This window comes from Rhinolophus sinicus, chromosome 14, assembly GCF_057876585.1.
Source record: "Rhinolophus sinicus isolate RSI-liver-muscle chromosome 14, RSI-T2T, whole genome shotgun sequence".
Classification (NCBI taxonomy): Eukaryota; Metazoa; Chordata; class Mammalia; order Chiroptera; family Rhinolophidae; genus Rhinolophus; species Rhinolophus sinicus.
In genome coordinates this window covers 156326682-156348635 of record NC_142514.1, presented here as the reverse complement: position 1 = coordinate 156348635, position 21954 = coordinate 156326682, and the positions used below count along the sequence as shown (strand labels likewise).

At 40.2% G+C, this 21954-nt stretch overlaps 1 protein-coding gene across 2 annotated transcripts in view; it reads right to left on the bottom strand.

Annotated features, from left to right (window-relative positions):
• The window catches only part of NELL1 (neural EGFL like 1), a 761225-nt gene that overhangs the window by 32139 nt on the left and 707132 nt on the right, over positions 1–21954 (bottom strand). The window contains exon 16 of one of the 2 annotated variants that reach the window (XM_019742632.3): positions 13090–13230. The exons of the other annotated variant lie outside the window; for it this stretch is intronic. Coding sequence (XP_019598191.3) covers positions 13090–13230 — 141 coding nt within the window. The remainder of the gene's footprint in view (positions 1–13089; positions 13231–21954) is intronic. 2 annotated transcript variants of the gene reach the window in all.

The following is a 21954-nucleotide window of genomic DNA, read 5'->3' as shown; positions in this document are numbered from 1 at the left end:
CTAAGATGTGGAAGCAACTGAAGTGCCCAATAATTGATGATTGGACTAAGAAGATGTAGTACAGACATACAATGGAATATTACTCAGCCATAAAAAAGAATACGACCTTGCCATTTGTGACAACATGTTTGAACCTAGAGGGTATTATACTAAGTAAGATAAGTCAGATAGAGAAAGTTAAATACCATGATTTCAGTTACATGTGGAATCTAAAAAACAAAATAAACAAACAAAACTGAAACAAACTCATAGATAACAGAAAAGAAATTGATGGTTGCCAGGAGGGAGGGGTTTTGGGAGGGGATATATGAAAAAGTAAAAGTGATTAAGGTGTACCAATTGCCAGTTATACAAACAGAAAACAGTCACGGGGATGGAAAGTACAGCATAGGCAATATTGTCAGTAATATTTTAATAATTATGTATAGTGTCAGACGGGTACTACACTCATCAAGTTGGTCACTTCGTATGTTATATCAATGTCTAACCACTATGTTGTACACCTGAAGCTAATATAATATTGTATGTTAATTGGAACTGAAAAATAATTTAAAACTAAAAATCTGTCCTTACAATGTTAGTGTGTGGCTTTGTTTATATTGGACACCACACGGGCTGCTAGAGTATAAACATAGAGTATAAACAAAAGGAATTCTTGCAGTTCAGCCATGGTCCAGCTGAGCTACTTAGAATAAGTTGCAATAAAGGGCTGATGCCCTCATGAGTGGTACAAATGATTACACGGAGTCCATTTATTAATTCATTTATTTGACAAATATTTACTGAGCATGTATGATATGCCAGATATTGTTCTAGGCATTGGGGATACTACAGCAAATAAAACACGCTCAATTCCTGTTCCTGGGAAGGTTAAATTTTAACAGGATAAGGCACACACCACATAATTCCTTCCATGTATCTTCCCAAGGAACCTACAGATGCTTTGGCGTCCTGGCCATCCCTAGGTACTTTTACTGAGTCATGATTAACACATTTTTATGAAACAGAGATTTCTACCTTTTTATTATGTATAATAACAACTTACTATGCTCTTATACGCTATACTCTTCAGAATTTTCAATATCTTTTCAAATTCATGACCTAATTTGTCCTTCCAAAATATTTAGAATGTTATCTTTACCAACATCTGTAGCAGGAAAATGACCCTATTTGAGTTGCTACAAGGTCATATAACTAAGAATTGGCAGAAACTTGTATTTAAATCCATTTTACTTATATGTGTCCTTAAACTAACTGCTTTGGTCAGTCATTTCACAACTTCTCAGCTTAGAAATTGTTACTGTGTGGCAAAGGAAAATTTAGACCCCTCTCTTTTTCCCTTTATCCACTTATAAAATGGGGAATTCTAATGGCCTCACTTTTTTTCAGAAGAAAGGCAATCCAAACAAAAGGAGTAAGAGGAACGAAATTACACAGGTCTGCAGGAAATCACATTAACACAAGTGTGACAGAGGACTTGAACTTTTGCCCAAAATACTACTATATTTATATAGCTATATTTTATATTAAAATGCCTGCTTCTTAAAAAGTATCAAAGTGTTTTTTATAACAAAATAAATATTCAACAGCATTGAGACACCGATATTATGACATACAATTCACAACTTTCGACTCCTTAAATAGGACTCTTTATAATCTGGTCTCCACCTCTAATACAGGGCTCCTTTCTTGTCATTCCCCACCCACAACACACACCCATATCTATCACGTACTGCATCCACACTGGAAGTCTCACCGTCCCTTGGGCACATTTTGGTCTCTTTCATGACTCTGCCCCCGTCAGAGGGCTATTCCTGCCTGAAACACTTACGTTAATACCCGTTTGCCTAGAAAAATTCCTTCTCATCCTATAGACTCAGTGAAAATATACGTTCTGTGAAAGATTCCCATATATATTGCCACCCCCACATGCCCTAACCCCAAGAGGAGTTAGTCACTTTTCCTTAGTCTCTTGTTTTTATTTATTTACGTCTCTAGCTGCTCAACAGCTCAGCCTCCCCTAATCCCTGCCCACCTCCCCTCTCCCCTTTCCAGAACAGAAGGACGTTCCTCTTTAAGAATCCCACATGGACTAACGTAGACCAGACCCTTTCAATAAATGCTCATTGAACAAGTGAATGGTGATTTTATGCTCACAGTGCCTATTTGGTCCAAGTATGACAGTTTAAATGTCTCTGCTCATAAACCCACAGGTAAATATTTCACAGCAGCATGAGCAACCTCAGACTAAAACTAACAATTCAATATTCATTGCAAAGAAGTTGGAAATGCCAATCTCTGAGTCACTGCATAGACATGATCTTTGGCTCTAACAGACGTTTACAGAAACGAGCCAGACGTTTCTGTAATGACACATTTGTTCACACTGTGCTTCAGGAGGCAGGAAGCTGACCACTAATGACATGGTCGTCACTACCAGGAGTGCTCAGAAACTGACACAGGAAGGCAGACGACCCTCCCCCGAGTCCGCACTGTAGACGGCAGGTGGAAATACCAAGACCCGCGATCAGAGTGCTGCCTGGAAGCACAGAGTCTGGATCCTGATATTGTAACCGTGGTGTCTCCATTGTTGGGGGTCAGTGTTGTTCGGAGATACCAGGGAAACTATAGTTCCGCTTTCTCCCAAAGATGCTCGTAGTACACCCATATACACAAACTTGCACACAGTTTCAGGGCATTCATGGACCCCCTTGGAAGGCTTTCGAAGAAACCCCAAAGGAAGTGGTTTTCAAACTTGAGGGGACATCAAAATCAGCTGAAGGGGGCTCGTAAGAAGACAGATCACAAAGCCAGAGCCCACGATTTGCTGATTCAGAAGGCTGGGGAGCGGGAGGGGGAGAGAATTTTCATTTCTAATGAAAACTTCCCAGGGGATGCTGATTCTGCTGGTCTGAGGAGTACATTTCTAGAATTATTGCCCTAAACTACATGGAACACTGAGTTCATAGGCAGTAATGTTTAGGCAACTATTTTTTAGGACTATCCTATTCATTCTGTTGTCACTCAGTTGGAATGGCTAACTATTCAGGAAGAGAGTTAATAAAAAGTCATTTAAAACCGATAAAGGAGATTTTGCATGGTATAAGCTTCAAGATCCCATGTAGGAAAAAAATCAAATTACTTCTATTGTTGCTTCATCTTTCCAAAAATGCCAAGTTCGCAGTGAAAAGGAGGCCTTAAAGAAAACCATATCCACCCTGCAAAACACCATGTAGGGAAAAATATCGGTCTTTTCCTGTGTGTCAGCCAACTGTTCTTCCCCCTGTACCAGCCAGCGCACATTCCACCCCTCCAATAAAGCCTTCCTCACAGCTCCCATATCCACTTGCTTCCTTTTCCCAGAAATCCCACTGGGCCTATTCACACAGTGTAAAATTGTCACCAAGTGCCTCTGGAGACCTGCATCACTCCTCTTTCTATCCCCACAATCTAAAGAAGCAACAGGCTTCTAACCACTGCTCCTGAGTCGCTGTGGCCTGAGACACCACATTACCAAATCTTCGTTTCCTACAGTGGAAAGCATAACAATCTTCTAGATATTATTAAAATATTACAGGTTAGGATGGAAATATGAAAAGAAGACAACATTTCTATTCAAAGGAGAAAACACGTTTGTCAAAAACCTAAGAACTGGCACCATGTAGCTTAGGAACAAACCAGCTATTCATGGCCAACAAGACTTTAGACAAATAACTCAATATAGTATGGTAGAATTGGGTGATTTACATTTTTAATGATTACAGCAAAAAAGAAAGTAATAGACAAAAATTTCCTTATACCAAAATTAAATAATAGTAGAACATTGCCGGTGCTTAAAGGGCAAGTAGTGCACTCAATTTTTATTGCAGAACTGGAAAAATAAAAAGAAAATAAAAGAAAAAACCTTCTTTTGAGCAGCTCATTATTCAATCCTAGAAATTCCTAGAGTGGGCTATACTCATTTTGAGTTTTCAGTCAGTATGTACTGCAGAGGCCCAAATCCATAGGATGCTTGGGAGAAAAAAAGGGGTTTCAAGCTAAATATATTTGGGACACTAACAATGCATGGTAAAGGCTCAGAAAATTCCAGCAGTTAATAAATCAGCTTAATTCTATTAATTTAGAATGTCCCAAATATATTTCCTAATAGAACACGCTGTTAAAAAATACCCCAGCATTAGTGTCCTGACACTGGATCCTAAGACCCAGACTTAGCTAAATGCCACGTTGGAGTTTTGCCCCAGTTGGGTTTTAACCACTGAGGCCAATGAGGGGAAAAGAGAAGGATCCAATTATGCAAAACCACTTTGTTGTCGCTCTCTCTATGCCAGGAAGAGACCAGACTTCAGTCAAAAATATGGGGCCTACAAAGCAGAGCGGTGCTTCTTTGTTCAATGCAGCTGGGGACGGGAGGTGGTAAACTGCTTAGGCCTCAGCTGCTGAGCTGGTTTCTTCACCTGCACTGCTGTAGCTCTTCAGGTACGCCTATCTCCTGGACTCATGAGGTTTTGATCCCCATGTCTGTGATTGTGCACCATCACGTAGCAATATTAGAAGTTCCCATCGCCTGGAAATCCACCTCGCAGCAGGAGAACACGTTGATGTACTCAGGTGACCTCTTAGATGGCCATCATTCTAGATGTTTCTCTTTTGTTCAGTTATGGGATGGCCCCCTGAATACACTGGCATGGAGCGGAACTTAATTCCTTCTGTACACACAGGCAAAACAAATTGAGAATTCATGCACTTTATACCACGGTGTATCTACAAAGACACAATGAAGTGGAAAATGAGACAATTATCTGAATAATCCACTATTCACACCTTAATTTAATCCTTTTATAAGTTACCTCTAATTAATAAACAATTGACTGAGGCAACTGGGAGAGTAGAAAGAACATGGGCTCTTTCACACATGGCCGTGCTAGTTGATGGGTTTCTCCTCATTTGCTACCTGTCTCACAAGGGGTTTTTGAAGGTTAAATGACATATAATTGACATCTAATATATACAAATATGGCTGTCACATTGTCAAATATACAGCAAGATCTCAGCAGGCAATAAAGAAAGCAACATTCTTATTGTGTAATATTTCAAAAGTATTAAACATGTATACAGTTTCTTAGAAAGCGTGTTGATTATTACGTTTCTGGAAGAAGAAATCTACCAGTTAAGAGCTGTATGACCCTGCACAAGATGTTGAATACCTGCGGAACATCTCAGTTTCTTTGTCCATTAGGCAGGTGTTATGACAATTCCTACCTGGTGGATTTGTTGTGAAGATAAAATTAATTAGGAAATGTAAAGCTCTTAGAAGAGTACATAGAACATGAAGTAATCAATCAATCTTAGCTAGCAATACTTAGTTTTATACCTGTAATATCCTTACTCCTCCCATCTTTCAGGTCTAATCGTCCCCACGCAGTCTGGCATGACTATTCTTTGATTCTCCCTCGTCACTTTCTTCCCTAATTACTTGCATATTTCAGTGTTGACCACATAATTTTTACCGTTAATTATAACCAGTATCAGAATGCTACTGGTTGTTGCGTGTATGTTTATTTTTGTCTCCAATTTGGTGTTTTAAAGTCCCTGAGAGATGAATTCTCTGCGTCATCCATACCATCTAGCTTAGAGCTAAGACCACAGCAGGCTAATTTTTAATAAATAAAATACATATAACAACATTGTGATACTTATGAAGGCTTTTTTTTCTTTTCTTTAAACAGCTTTCTAACTTTCCTCCTCTTTATTATTACCCATGTTATCCTCACCTGGACAAGAATTGAGGGCCCCTGGTTCCCTATACACAAAGCACTGCTTCTGAGTCCCAAGTTGTTTCATCTGCTCCACACCTGACCACAACTACCATTAGGAAAGTGTTTGAACAACACACCATTATCACTGAAAAGATACCCAATGGGGCCAGGGGTTGCTTATAGAGTAGACCCTGTAGTTAGTTTGATGCTCTCTTAGGATACTTCACAGAAATGTCTGGTTTTAGTTCCGAAGTTTAAGTGGAGACTAGCTCATAGTCCTGCTGGTGTCAACCCAGATAAGTTGAGGGTGAAAAAAGAACCTTGGGTTTATACCTGAGTTTACAGCAATGAACTCTATTCTGCCATCAGTTTGTGAAGTGTTGATCACCGAAACTGAGGAGGTATATTTGCCTTCCCTGAGGAGTACCCAGAGTATATCCAATTTATCCTAAATGCTGAACATCCTCAGGCTTGTATATGCATGGCAGACCTGAAAAGGAGCAGGAAGCTTCCAGAAGTTCTGATGGGACCCATTTCTCACCCGATTTAACATCTACAACTGTGGGTTAATGACCACTGTCCTTTTTCTACTCTGGATTCAAAGCACCAAAAATGCAGAGAAGGTAATGACATCAGTGGATAGCTAGGTGATGTTATTGCCAAGGCTATGGTGATACCAGATTAACTGTAAAGAACCTGCCACCTTAACATTCTGCCCCTGATCTAGAGGATGGGCCCAAAACACTGTCCTTGAGTCCAGTGGATAAAATAATTTCCCAATGCTCTTGGTTCAGACAGAACAGTGCAACTCTCCATCTGAATCTCACTTAAGTTCTCTCGTTCTCACTTTGCTTTGTCTCACTGACCTCCAGCTGCTCTGCTTAACATCTCCTCTACCTGTGGGCTCATCACTGGTCTTTCTCCCTGCCAGAAAGCATTACAGTGTTACCATATTGAAAGCAGAAGCTTTGGGATCAAACATACTGGAATATGACCTTTGTGTGCCCTGTATTGGCTAGGGAATTTGGGACAAGTTATTTTAATGCTTGGGACCTTTCCTCATCTTTAAAATGGTATAATAAGATGCATGTGTGTAGCATGAGGGCTTCCCTACTACGGTAGTTGTGAGAACTCAATTAGATAAAATCCCCTGGCACAATGTCAGGCACATACCGTAGGTCTTCAGTTAGTGATAATGGCTAACATTATTGAGCACTTAGAATGTAAGTGCTGAATTGTTTTTCCTATGTTAGCTTATTTAATCCTCACAATTACTCCATAGCAACTTATGAGGCTGGCACTTTTGTAAATTGCTTAGAGCAGCGCCTGGCACAAAATAAGCTCTCACTCTTAGCTCTTATTAGTATTACTATTGCTGTCTTCATTTGACAGGTGAGGGATTTGAAGTGACGGGAGGTTAAATGTTGACTATTATTATCTACTACTTGCCAGGATATTTGCATAAAGAACACTTACGCAAGAAAAGAATTCCACCAGCAAGTATTTTCTTTAATCATTGTATACTAAAGAAACTAAGGCTTAGAGAGGTTAAATGTCTTGCCAAGTGCTGTTCAGCTAAAAAGTAGCCAAGCTGGGGTTTGAATCTAGGCCTATACGGACGTAAAACGTGCCTCCCCACTATGTCACTCTGCCACTCACTGAGGCTTCATCACTCCCTACTCCCTCAGTGAGTTTCATCACAGCGAGCATCTCTAGCTTCCAGCCTCTTTCATCTCCATTCCTATGAGAACCAGGCACTGGGTAGCAGAGCCCAAATCATTCTTAGGCCATTTCAATCAAGCCTGACACATCAACCAGTTAAAACTGAAATTTCCTGGCCGGCCCGGTGGCTCAGGCGGTTGGAGCTCCATGCTCCTAACTCCGAAGGCTGCCAGCTCGATTCCCACATGGGCCAGTGGGCTCTCAACCACAAGGTTGCCTGTTCGACTCCTCGACTTCTGCAAGGGATGGTGGGCTGTGCCCCCTGCAACTAAGATTGAACATGGCACCTTGAGCTGAGCTGCCACTGAGCTCCCAGATGGCTCAGTTAGTTGGAGTGCATCCCACAAGGTTGCCGGTTCGACTCCCACAAGGGATGGTGGGCTGTGCTCCCTGCAACTAACAACAGCAACTGGACCCGGAGTTGAGCTGTGCCCTCCACAACTACCATTGAAAGGACAACAACTTGACTTGGAAAAAATCCTGCAAGTACACACTGTCACCCAATAAAGTCCTGTTTCCCTCCCCCAATAAAATCTTAAAAACAAACAAATAAAAAAACCCTGAAATTTCCACCGTGAGAGAATCCAGAAAAATCTTTCCTGGTTGTTCTGTGCTGCTTTGCATGTTGATGACAGTTGCAGCAGCTGCTCTGATAAGAAAATCTCTATTGGGCCATTTACAGTGACCAGAGAACAGGCTCTGCTTCCTACAACCAAGTCCCATGGAAGAGGCAATCATGGGAGGCCAAAAGGTGCCATGTCCCATAAGAATGGTGTGTCATCCTCGGGTATGCCTTGGTCAATAAAATGGGGTTTATTAGGGTTTGAAAATTGTGTTTGAAATAAAAAAATAAGTATGACTAATACAATTTAATACAATATAAATTTATAAGGGATATCAAAAGACCTCAACTATATTCTAGCCTACAATGAGCTGATGAAGAAGATAAGCCAGATCTGGTAAGTTCCACAAAAGAGGTACAAACATATAACTGTGGGGACATATTGGATGGAGGCATTTTTTTTATTATTAGGGAAAATCTATGATTGTGGTTCTCTACAATAACTGAACACTTTTTCTAATCACTTGGAGACTTAAAATAAATGACATCAGTCTAAGTCCTATAACAGATCAACTGAATGAGAATCTCTGGTGAGTGTGTCACATCCTTGGTATTGTTAAAAAGCTTCTCAGGTGAAGCTACTGTAAAATAAGTTTGAGAATCACTAGTTTAGGGAGTAAGACTTCACCACGATTTTGACAAGTGGAAACGGGGAGAGAAGGATGGTCAAGGAAAACCATCCAAACGGGATTACGTTGAAGAGAGTCTAGAATTTGGCAAGAGTGAAAGACGTGTTTGAGGAAGCTTGATGATCCATGCAGAGTATGAGAAGGCGCAGAGAAGGAAAAACCAAAAAAAAGATTTATCAGCAGAAGCAGGATCATGGCGACAGACTGACATCCGACGGAGCTTGACTCTTATTTTTAAAATATACAAAGCCTTGCTCTTTATACATGCCATTGTTAATTATAGATTAATGCTCATTTCTATATGACCCAGATAACTATCCTAAGATAAATAAGCAGTTGCTAACAACTTCTATGTTAAAACTGAGGACCACGGACTTCCACCAGGGTGTTCAAACACAGAGTGCATTGTACCCTACAATGAAGAAGGAACAATGGATGACCATCATCTTCTTCTTCTGCAAACATCACGGAGAGAATTTTTGTGTGCCTCTCTTTCCTGAAATTATAAAGATGGGGGCGGGGGTGACTCTGCTAAACTTCTCAAGAATGGTAATTCTGTCTGCCTCTACAATACCTGAGATTAGTCATTTCTTCAATCATATGATCCACTTTAGGAGAAACAGGCACATGTTAAACAATTTTGGTCATGAAATAGTAAATCTTGCGTGGGTACTGTTCTTTATGACACCAATAACATTCGACGCTTAAAGTAAATGATGAAGTAAATAGAGCAGGAGTTATTATCCTCATCTGACAAAAAATGGCATGGAATGACATGCAACTGTTCTCCTAAAAGCCAACAACTGCTACAGTTTAAATTCTAACATACGTTATTGCCACTATTATTCGGGAAAAAAAAGCATAGCTGAGTACATGTTGCTAAAACACTTAAAAATTCTTTTATAGATTGTTTTAGATGCTGCTTTTTAAAAACTGTTAAGCATTAGTAACTGATGTTATTTACAGCTTATTCTGATGTTATATTTTTCAGTGCCATTAAGATAAGTTCTTATGATTCAGAATATTTTTGGTCATAAATCCCTCAAGAGTAGAGATCGTGTCTCGTTCATACCCATGTTCCCAGAAGGCTTAACACAGTGCTGATGTGCTTGTTATGCTCAATAAATACTTTTTCTGGTATAAAAGACTCCATGATTTTGTGATAGTTGACATGTTATGTACCACCCTCTACAGAGCGAGTTATGCCAACTAAATAGAAAATAAAACCTACCGGATATGGTTTTGATTGTCTATTCCTTCAATCATTTGACACATGTGCATCAAATGCCTACTATGTTCCTACATTGTTCTAGTGGATGGAGACACAGTGGTGAAAGCCAGATCAGGTTTCTGCCCTCATGGAATTTGTATATTTGAGGCAGAAGGCAATTACACATGTGTATGCACAGTAAACTCGAGAATAGAAAATGCTATAAAAGACGTAAAAGAGAGTGATATAATAAAATGACTGGGGAAAGACTACTGTAGACAGAATGGTCAGGGAGGATCTCCTTCCAAAAGTGGCATTGCAGCTGAGAATTACATAAAACAAGAACAGGGTCATGAGACAAGATAGGTGTTGAGTGTTCCAGACAAAAGAGAATAGCAAAAGCCCTGAAACTGGGTGAGTTCGTCGTCATGTTCAAAAGATCAAAAAGGCTAACATATATAGGGCATGAGTCCAAGAGTTAGGCAGGGACAATATTACCTAAGCCTTGAAGCCCATGTGAAGAAGTTAGAAATTTATTTTACGTTCAATGGGAAGGCAAATAGGTTGTAACAAAAAAGTGACATGATCTGATTTCACTAAGAAATATTCTTAACCAACAGAGTGTCCTCAACTACGAAACTAAATGATGCTCATATTTCTGTTAACATGAGACCCATTTGAAGACCCCCTTTATAAAGAGATTTTCAAAAATGTGGAAAAGGGAATCCAGATTAATAATTACCCAGATTAAAAATGCCACTAATAAGCACAACTCTGTTCCCTTGCCAAGGAGTCCCATGTGCTGAAGTCTCCCCTGCAGATCAGTTCATGGATGAACAAAACGCCTCTGTAGAGCGTGCAGGAGCTTTGGCCTTCCTGCTTCACCAGGCACGACACTCAGCATGACAGAGAACTCAGCCGGTGAGGGGACCATGGCATCTGTCATCCTATCGGGGGACATTTATGAGAGCGATGGGGTGCTAATTAATGTCATTGATAATTACATCAGAGCAACAAGCAAAAACTGGGATCTGTGTTTTAGCGTTACCCTTGACCTAGGCTTGAGCCTCAACTTGTCACTCAAGTTGTGACTCAAAACAGCTATGTGGCTGGGAGTGAGGTGTCATCCTTTCTGTGACTGCGTTTCTTTATTTGGGCAAATGCAGTGGTTACATTTCCTCCTTTACTGAGCACCCACTAGCAAAGGGCATCATTGAAGAGATGGAAGAATAAAGCTTAGTTCATGCTCACAGTCTAGTCAGAGAGTACATAAGTTGTATGGTTGTGTAATTAGTGAAGCTATAGAAATATGCACCGGAGTAAAAACTCTGGAGTTCGCAGAGGGCAGGAGTGAAGAATCCCATGAAGACATCAAAGAACCTTCTTGGGACCTGGTGATACATGAGCAACAACAACAGAAGCCATTGGATTTAGTTTTATTCACATAACATCTATTTACACTGAGCTGCACACACACACAAACACACACACACACACACACACACACACACAAGTTCCTAGTTGCAAGCAAGAATAGGAAGACCCAGGATAAATGAAATCTTGCTGAGGGCACAAAGTATTTTAACAATAAAAGAAGCTTGGATAGACTATGGGGCAGAGTGCTGAACGTGCAGGAGCACTTAAGATAATAATAACTCAAATTTATTCAACATCTAACAGATATCAATGCAATTAATTCTCACAACACTCATATGAACTACATGAACATTTGCATCTTACAGATGAGGTAACCGAGGTGCTGACTACATAAGACCCAAGGTAACCATCGGAGAAGAGGCAGAGCTGGAACTTGACTGCACGGAATCTGGCTCAAGGGTCCATGCTTCTTTTTTTTATTTTTTCTATTATATTTATTATGTTGAAACACAGTAGTTGTTTCCTGGTAAGGGGGCATGTTTTACCAACTACACTGGATACCTCTCCACAGTAATGTCAAAACTGTGGTGGACAATTCATGCTGTGTTCCCATTGTTCCTGAATTCATCTTTGCTTTAGGGTAACCTCAGGGGAAAAGTTGGAAAAACACTAAGTGGATCTTTGTAGCACAAAGGAAGGAAGGAAGAAAGGGAGGGAGGGAGGGAGGGAGGGAGGGAGGGAGGGAGGGAGGGAGGGAGGGAGGGAGGGAAGGAAAGGAAGGAAGGAAGGAAGGAAGGAAGGAAGGAAGGAAGGAAGGAAGGAAGGAAGGAAGGAAGAGAAAGAAAGAAAGAAAGAAAGAAAGAAAGAAAGAAAGAAAGAAAGAAAGAAAGAAAGAAAGAAAGAAAAAGAAAGAAAGAAAGAAAAAAAGAAATACAAGCAGCAGAGACAACAAATTCTAATTCACTAGTCTGAACTTTGGGAACCCATGGTTAGAATGTTTGCCCTCTAGGTCTGTCCAAATCAGCATTAAGAATTCAGCTGAATCCACATGACATGATATAACTGGATTGGCTGAGGTTCTCATGGAAACAATTACATTTTGATCAGCTGTTTGTATTTCATGAAAGTTGTCAGGTCTTGAAGGTGAAGAACTCCATCTGTTAACTTCCTCTATTCAGCATTTAACAGAAGCACAAGCAGACAGTGACTAAAGAAGATCTTGCAAAGATGATGGTGGTATGATAGCAACATAAGGTTAATGCAGCTATGTGATGTTTGTGCATCAATTCAAAGCTCACGCTCTTTAAATATATGGTATCCCATTTAATCCTAACAACATACGTGTATTATTATCCACATGTACATATTTACAACTGAAGGCTCAGAGAGGTGCAGCAACCACTGCAGTACAAAGGCTGTGATTTAAACTAAATTTATGAAGTCCGGCAGTATTTCCTCCTCTCCCATAGCTGCATCTCAAACTGTTAGAAATTCTAGTCATCATGGTTTCCTTAGCAAGAAAGAAATGCCTTAGAATGCCAGTCCAGGCTTTGTCCTCTGACTGCCCAATTTCTGTATAAAAATTCTAAAGCCCCACATGGCATAATCTGTGGCCTAATCCCTCAATTGTAGAGAGAGGAAATTTGAAAATTGATGAGTTAACCAGTGAGGGGTCAGATTTTCACACTGGGAGCTGAATAGAGGACAAAAGCAGGCTGTCCCTCTTGCAAAGGTCCAGATGGATGGAGGGCATGGCTGAGAGCTGCTTACCAACACAGGACTCCCCGGACAGTGAATAGGTCCCATCGTCATGGAAACCGCTTCTGCACTCACAGTGGTACCACCCTGGCAGGTTAACGCAGCGGGAATGGTTGTGGCACTCAATGATTCCCTCTGTACATTCATCAATATCTGCCTCAGAGAAAAACACAAGCCCACCAGGACATTAATTTCTTTCGACACGAACGTTCCTAGTAAATACCTAAAACATGTTCATGTCAACATATCAATTAAAACTGGTTAGTCACCTAAAATGGAAGTTACAGTGTTACCGTGCTAAAGGTCTGGCTGCCTTCTGCTTGAAAAACTCAGCAATCAAGAGACAAGTTTGGTGGAAAGAAAAGCAGGTGTGTTGAGAATGCAGGCATTCTGGGAGGATGGTGGAACTCCTGACCATAGGTCATCTCCCCGTTCCTAGACCGGTCAGAGGAAGTTACAGGTACACAGAAGAACAAAGGAAAGGGCGAGATAGTCATGTGCCTCATTCGGGACAACATCCCTTGGGGACCAGTTTGCCCTGCGATGGTTAGCTCAAACCTGGTCTTATGGGTGATTCATATGTCAACTGACAGAATCGCAGCCAAGGATTGCAGCCTGGTGGCTAGCGTCTGTATGGCTGAGGGCTGACTCAGTTTCTTGAAAGTTAGTTTTCTGTGCTCAGCTAGATTAACAAGGTATGCGTGTAGCCTTGGGAAAGCAGAGTAATTAAATCGGGCAGGGAGGGACAGCAACAAAGAGAAACCAGCTGAACAGCAAACTAGGAGGTGAATCAAGCTATAGGCTGACTAAGTTATTGATTTCTTAAGATTCACCCTTACAACAGGAAGAACCAAATCCCATTTGATCTAGAGTCCAGATTTTAAAGCTTCATTTTTGAGTGCTTTCTCATTTATTGAACAATGAATGAGAGCTGATGGTCATGAAGACATTCCCAACTGCAAATGCTTTGGCTTCCAAATCACCAGAAACTAAATGGAGGACTTGTGGCATGGTTTTGTTATTGAGCATATACGTCTTTTTTTTCAGATTCAATGATTCCAAAGTAGAAATTCCAGATATTACTTGGTACTCTTTGAAAATGTCCATGAACAAGTAAGTTTAGGAAACTCTCGGTTAAATAGTGCTAAACTGACTTTTTTTAATATAGTGCAGTCTCAAAGACTTATATTTATATGCCCTACAAAGCTTAGAAAGGAGAAGAGTGATATGCACTGTTTCCCAAATATATTTAGCTGAGGAATGCTTTTTTGGAGGGATACCTTAATATGTTGGAAACAAGTGTTCTGGGGAGCACAGTTTGGGAACTACTCTTCTAATTCTTTTAAAATTGTTGATTTACTTGTGAACTTGATTTATGATAGTCAATCATAGATCCTTATTCTTCCGATGTACCTGATGAAAGAAAATCTTCCAGGCTTTGTTTGCTCTAGGGTCTGGCGTTTTAGAATCAGCAGATGTCTGAAGCCTGAATCACGCATAAATTCGCTAGCCCAAAGTCTTGCCTTTGAGCTCAAGGAGTTGACACCATTGCAGAAAGGTGAGCGGTCAATTGTTATACCAGGGTCAGCTCATTCTCTCCATGTAATTATTTCTTGGAATATATAATAGCCATTGTTGGCCGCTAATCTTCCCCTTGTTCTCTAGAAGTATCTGAACTGTGACAGTCTTATATGAATAGAAATCTAATATTGGGATATAACACATAATGATTAAAACAAACTTTGGAGTCTCTTTCAACAATTCCCTGCTGTAGGCATCAGCTCAGGTCAATCAGATACCAGTGGGTCTATTTCCTACACAAGTCCTGAGTTGTGCACAGAGCTGTGAGTGTAGTTTGAAACTTGTCACTCCCATCTGATAGCCTTTCAGCCAAGAAAAGAGAAAAATGGTATGGCTCTTTATTCTGGACAACTCCACCTTTGCCTTTTTCTGCCAGCTGCCACCTTCTTCCTATATGGCTTGAACCAATTCAGTCCTTTGACATATAACATCCCTTAGGTTTCTAAAAGCAATCAGCCCTCAGGATCCAGTGCTTCTAGGTTACCTTCAACTATCGCAGTCAGGTGTTGTGTACATTTATTATAAATCCCCAGAAAATGAATTTTCAACAACTATGTTGTCATTTCTGAAATTTTACAGGTATTTGGTTCTGTAGGACACACACCTTAGATCACTCAAAATTTTAAAAATTGAAACAGACAAGTGACTGGAGGCTATGTTTCACAGAGAAAGGGCTGACCCTAGCTTTCTGAGTCTGTTCAGTATTTTTTGAATACAGATTACCAAGGATATACAAACATAACTGGAAGACTGCTTGTTAGAGGTAACTTCTCTGTGTCGGGCTGAAAGAACTCTCTGCAATGGAGCAACAAACTATCTCAGATATTTATTTCCAAAGCTCCTAGAAAGGTAGTTATGATCCCCATAGGCCCTGTCACTTCTAGACTACCAATAATATTTAGGTAACGACCACCTAGCCACTGTAAGTGTTGTGGGAAACCAGGCAATACAAAAGCAAAAGCTTCTCAAAGAAACAAAACAAGCATATGTCCTGGTTGGACTGGGACAGGCCTAGTTTACCTCTACTGCTCCTCACACTCTCGAAACCACCCAGCTTGGAGGATAATTATCTGAACACTTTACAAAGAATTCTTCCAGCTCTCAATTCCATAGGTCATCTCTAGGAGGGGGAGGAGTGGTGAATGGTATGCAAATATTTTTTTTCAATTCACAGATATTTTTATTCCTGAAATGAAATGATAAGAGAGACCAGTAAAAGGTTCTGGGATTCGGCAGGACCTCAGTTATCTGTGTGGACCTCTCATAGGAAGTGAAGACAATCAGACAGATACCTACAGTTTGCCAGAGACACACAGGAATCCATGATTTGCACTGAAAATGAGAAAAGTATTGGAGCTGTGCCTTCCCTGGGGTCTGCACTGCCCACAGCAGGTTCAGGGACTCACTGGAATAACCAGAGCTCATTACACACAGGCACCTGGTAACAAGGCTGCACACTTCTGTTCTGTGTGCAAGGTTTATAACTGGAGCCAAACAATGCATTTTACATGTAACCAGACTACTTAAGGGGTGCTACATTTTCATCATGTTCATATAACAGGCTGTTTCTTCTGCATAGTCACAGTAATATTAAAAGCAACCACTACAGACCCAAATACAGAAAACACTTGGAAGCTTTTCGATCACACTTTGGGGGCTTTAAAAATTATAAATGGGCCGTGGCTGTCTTTGTCCTCAGAGATTTGTTTTTCCCAGTCAGCTCTTGCCATAGGCAAACAAACAAGACAGACGCTCTGGGAACGGGGTCTCTGTGAGTTCACTGCGCAAACCAACTTGCTCTCTCTCCCTCTCTCTCTCTAGGATTTCTGATAAATCACCGTGAGCCTGGCTGCATCAGACTGTGTGTCAGCCATCCCAAAGGAAATGGACAGACAACGCTAATCATGTTTCCTTCCTAAAACAAGTCCTAGGATTGTGTTTAAATTTCAGTTTAATCCAGCCCAGACTTGAACATGTAGCAGAGGAAACAAGAAATGCTGGGGGATTCCTGAGAGGGATTCATTTCTGTATCCTCTGCACCAAGGGTTGGCTACATAATAACTCACATTACAGCCCAGGTCTGGCAGCCAACAAAGGGTGAAACCAGATTCAGAACCAGCTTGAACATGTATTTCTCACTACTCTATTATAGCACCTTGTCGATGAATCAAGAATGGATGATTTACACAAATATAACACATTTATTCAAATCTCTAAATAGTTGTTGAGTTGAAAATATGTGCCAGGGATGATTTTTATCTTGTGGTAGATGAAAGATGATGAACACATGATTTCTGAGACCCAGGAGCTCACAATCAAGGGGAGGAGACATACACATCCATCTTTCAAACCCCAGCCAACATCACCTTTCCCGACTCCTCCAGGCACACAGCCCCCTCCCGCAGTGACGCAGTACATACACACACATCCATTCAAGTACACATCTTATTCTATCACAGTTATTTCCCTTTTAGGTCCATCACTCAAATGTAAATTTCTCAAAAACAGAGACAACCTCTTAGGTTTACCTTTTTTGTAATAGTGAATGTCAACAAATACGAAGGCATCCAATAAAAGTTCACGGGAATGAATAAATGAATGAATGAATGAATGAATGAATGAATGAATGAAATGACAATGGACTGACTGAAAGGAACAATGAAAATGTGCTATAATGGAGATTCAAAGTACCACAAGGTTTCTTGCTGTTTGCAAATCCCAAAGATGCAATGTCAATTCATAAAAATAAACATAAGGGGGTTCATCTTTATATGTTACTTACTTCTAAAAGACACCACGTAGTTTCTGTTTAATACTTTGCTTCTATGTCTAATCTTTTAAGATTTTTAAGGCAGCACAATAGGCAACAAAAAGACATAGTAATAATTGCCTTCATGAAGGATCCCACCTATAACTTGAGTTTTTTAACTAACAAAGAAAAACAGATGACTACGGGGAAGCTTTTTCATAAGATATGCCCTAAGCAACACATGTAATCCTATTCTGAATGTACAATGACTTTGCTATCACAATCTATTTGCAAACAAATCCCTTAATTCTTGCAAAACTCTAATCTCTTGAATGGATGAATCACTTCCTTCATCTGATAGCTTCCCTCTCAGTTTGCTATTTGAAAATTTACAAAAGCAAAAAAGTTTTTCTCAAAGATTATTTCCAAGGAGACACTTTTGTATTTCACATAAATTGGTTAAATTTCACTGTGAAGTAGGCTCAAGTTGCAGTCGGATTACATCTTTTCTAAGGATTTGTAGAGTGCGGTGTTGAGTCGTAAGAAAAACAGTGGAAACTTTCGTTCATTCAACAAGAGTTTACTGAGCACACATGTATAAAACATTGTATTACACAGAGATGAAGAGATAAGGCCTCTGTGCTCCAGCTACTTAGAGTCTATCAGAGACAACTTGAATGCAAAAAACTAACCGTGGTTAAGAACATGGGCTTTGGAGACAAAATGACTTCAAATTCCTGCTCACCACACCAATATATTGCTTAGAGTTTTCATATCTTTGTTTTCTCATCTGAAGACTGAAGAGAATAAAAGTAAAATAGGACTGATAAAAAAAAAACATTCTTAATCAAAATCTATTCTGTTTCTCCTGTTATACAGGATATTAACTTTGGACTCTATATTACTGCTCACCACCAGAACAAAGGTAAAAAATTAACATTAACTTGTGATCAGAAAACTGGTTAAAACTGCAAGATGATTTCTGGATCCCCAAAAATATCCATTTATATTTTGAGATGACTGTAATATTATAAAACGTTCAGGAATAGAATCTATTATTCATCTATATTATACAAGCTCGGACAATAAAGTTTGCAAACTCATCCTAGAAAATGTGCTACGTACCTCAGTGCTGAATATCACTACAGCCACCTTTGAAGTACTCCTCTTGGGAAGCTATGCACCGACTCCAGTGCCTAGTCCATCTTTTAAAGCAATTTTGGAACTCTTTTTCTGGAATGGCCATCAGAGCTGTCATCATATTACTCTTAATGTCCTGAATGTCATCAAAATGTCTTCCTTTCAATATTTCCTTTATCTTTGGGTAAAGAAAGAAGTCATTGGGGGCCAGATCAGATGAGTAGGGAGGGTGTTCCAATAAAGTTATTTGTTTACTGGCCCAAAACTCCCTCACAGGCAGTGCCGTGCGAGCTGGTGCATTGTCGTGATGCAAGAGCATGAATTGTTGGCGAAAAGTTCAGGTCATTTAATTTTTTCACACAGCCTTTTCAGAATTTCCAAATAGTAAACTTGGTTAACTGTCCAGCTGGTACAAATTCATAATGAATTATCCCTCTGATATCAAAATGGTTAGCAACATCGTTGCAACAAGTTTGCAAATGTAATTGTCAGACCTCGCATACCCCATTAAACTGCGGATTCTTTCCTCCCCCAAAAACATCACATGAATTTAAGGAGACGAAATTAGTATCATAAAGTGCCACAAGTATAATCAACACAAACCTGATTGTTATCTAATATTTGCCGAATGCCAGGATTGTACTGAACATGGCATGCATCAGAACATTTGAGAGAAAGTAAAAAGACAAATAAATGAAACAAAGACTTGGTGGGAGAAGAAGCTCTTTCACCTCCTCTTCTTCTTTGGCTTTGAAGGGTGTGTGCTGAGCGCACCTCCTTTGTGAGTGAGCGCTAGCTCTAGAGCTAGAATCCATGTAATTCCAATATGGCGCACACCGATCACTCACATGAGCACCCATGCTATTTCCACCTGCCCCCTGGGGGCTAGGGCATAGGGAAACCCTGGAAGCCACCATCTTTGTGTGCCTGGGTCTCTGCATGATTATGTGGAGCGAGCCCCTCTGCAGACCTGAAACTGTCACGGACTAGTTATAACATACGAGCAAGAAATACATTGCTATCTCATTAAGCCAGTGTACAGTTTGGGGTGCTTTATTGCTACAGTCAGCATTTCTTGTTCTGATAGACTCCTTTCCATATTAGGGGGAAAGGCTCTGCTCAGGTCAGAAGTCACACAGACACAATCTCTAAAAACAAAAACAAGCAAACAAGAAAAAAGCCTCTCCACCAATCACTAATTAGGTAGGCAGTTAAAGGAGTAAACGTTTTGTGCTGAAAATCAAGATAACAACATGCAAGCAAGACAAAGCTTTGTAGTCACATACGCTTGAGTTTGAATCCCAACTCTGGTACTTCCTCACTGTGTGACTCTGAGCAAGTTATTTATCTTTTTTTTTGTCTTCAGTTTCCTTGGCTTTTACATGAGGGTGATATTATCTAGCTAATAATGTTGTTTTAAGGATTGAATGAGATCTATGTAAAGCTACTCTACAAAGCGAGGCAAGCCATCATTAGGCCTGCAATAATGAAACCTAATTTGTAATCTCCACTCGGCATGAAGAAACTGAGTCCATGCCAAGACAGTCCAGGTCTCGAGGCTTTGGTTCCTTACATACAAAACGAAAGGACTGCGCTGTAGCAAACTTCATTCCTCTTCCGGCTTCAACACCCCAGGTGATGGGGGAGCTGGGCTTTGGGCTTAAGCCTTCATCTGCTACTAACCAGCTAAATGACTGCTATAAGGTTTACGGGACCTCTTTGTACCCCCGTTTCTTCATTAGCCAAACTGCAATTAAAAAAAAAAAAAAAATGCATGTTTTGTCTGCCTCTCGAACAAAACTCTGAGAAAGTATGTACTAGCTCTGGAAGTCAATTAACCACTACACAAAATACATGGTGGTGTCGTTATTGCTGTTTCTTCTTTGTAAGTCCTGACTAGCAACTACTTTTGATCCACTGAACTGAAAGGTGCCCGTTACCAGTAATGGTGCCAAGGACATCGGTGACATGGCTCTCGGCCTTTTGTAAGTCTCTTTTTTTACTGAGTTGGCAACATCAGTTTCTTCCTGGTTGTACCCTTCCAAAGTTATCTCTAAAGGCTTTCTTTTTGTCTATTCTCTAAACAAATCCTTCCCAAATTCTTCCATAAAAACCAATTAATTTGCACTTTGACTCTCCTTCCTAGTCTAGAGGCTCTCCTCTCTAAACTGACCTCTGACACAAGTTCATGTACACATGTATTATCACCTACACGTTAGCTAATCTCAGAGGTCTCTTCATTTCAAACTCATTCTGCCCAGAGTGTTACATGACATACGTCTTTCCGTGTATCAAACTCATACCCCTCCCCCAGCACTCCTTCTAGCTCTCCTTCCTCATAGTCAATAAATACAAGGCCAAAGTTCCTAGAATGGCTTACAGTGTCTTACATAATCTGTCTGCTCTTATCTCTTTGAATTCATCAAACACTGTTCCTTTTGCTTACCCAGGACAGCTACACTGACTTCCTAGCTATTCCTCAGGCATACCAAGCATGTTCTAGCGTTTACATATATTGTTCTTATATGCTGTTCCTTCTGCCTAGAATGTTCTCTCAGATATGTCCATGGCTTTATCTCTCAATCTCCACACCTTTATTTGAATATCCATCTTCTCTGCAAGGCCTTCCCTGGCCATCATATCTATAATTACAACCATACTTAGTCACTGCAGCTCAAAAATTCCTCACCCTCTTCTTACATTTTTCTCCTTTGTACTTATTGCCCTCTAAATACTTTGTATTTTACATGCATATCTTGTTTTCCATCTTCTTCCCCTCACTAGAATGTGAACCCCATGAAGTGATATGAGGACAGAACAGGACTTGGAACTTAGAAGGTGCAGAATGAATATTTGGTGGATGAAAGAAAAGGCAGAGGAAGGGAAAGAAGACACACTGGCAATTCTTTGACATGGTTTAAAATCTGCTTTGCAACCATTCTCTATATCTGTTGCCAACACCATGCTCCAGTTTCTTCTCAGACCTGAATGAGTACAGTATCTCCTGGCCGTCCTCTCCAATCCACAGCAGTATTTGGCTAATGTTCCCAAAACTAATTACTCAGAAAAAATTAATTGAAAATAGCACTTGCTATTCTGGCACTGGAAAACTAGTTCAACTTGGGTAAGTCTCCTTCCAACTTGATATTTTAATTCTATTATTTTTATAAGCAAAGATTAAATTAGATGAGTGCTTTTCACCCAGTACTCTACAGAGCACTAGGTTTCCATGGGGGGGGGGTTCTCTTTGGTAGACCAGATGAATCTCCAGGTGGAGCCACCGTGAGTAAGCATTCAGCAGCTGTACATTTCTATAGTGTAGATCAACTAAAGTTCACTACTATGAATGTTGACGATTTTAAAAACACTGAGGTAGATCATGTTCACTCCCGGCCTGAAAATCCCAT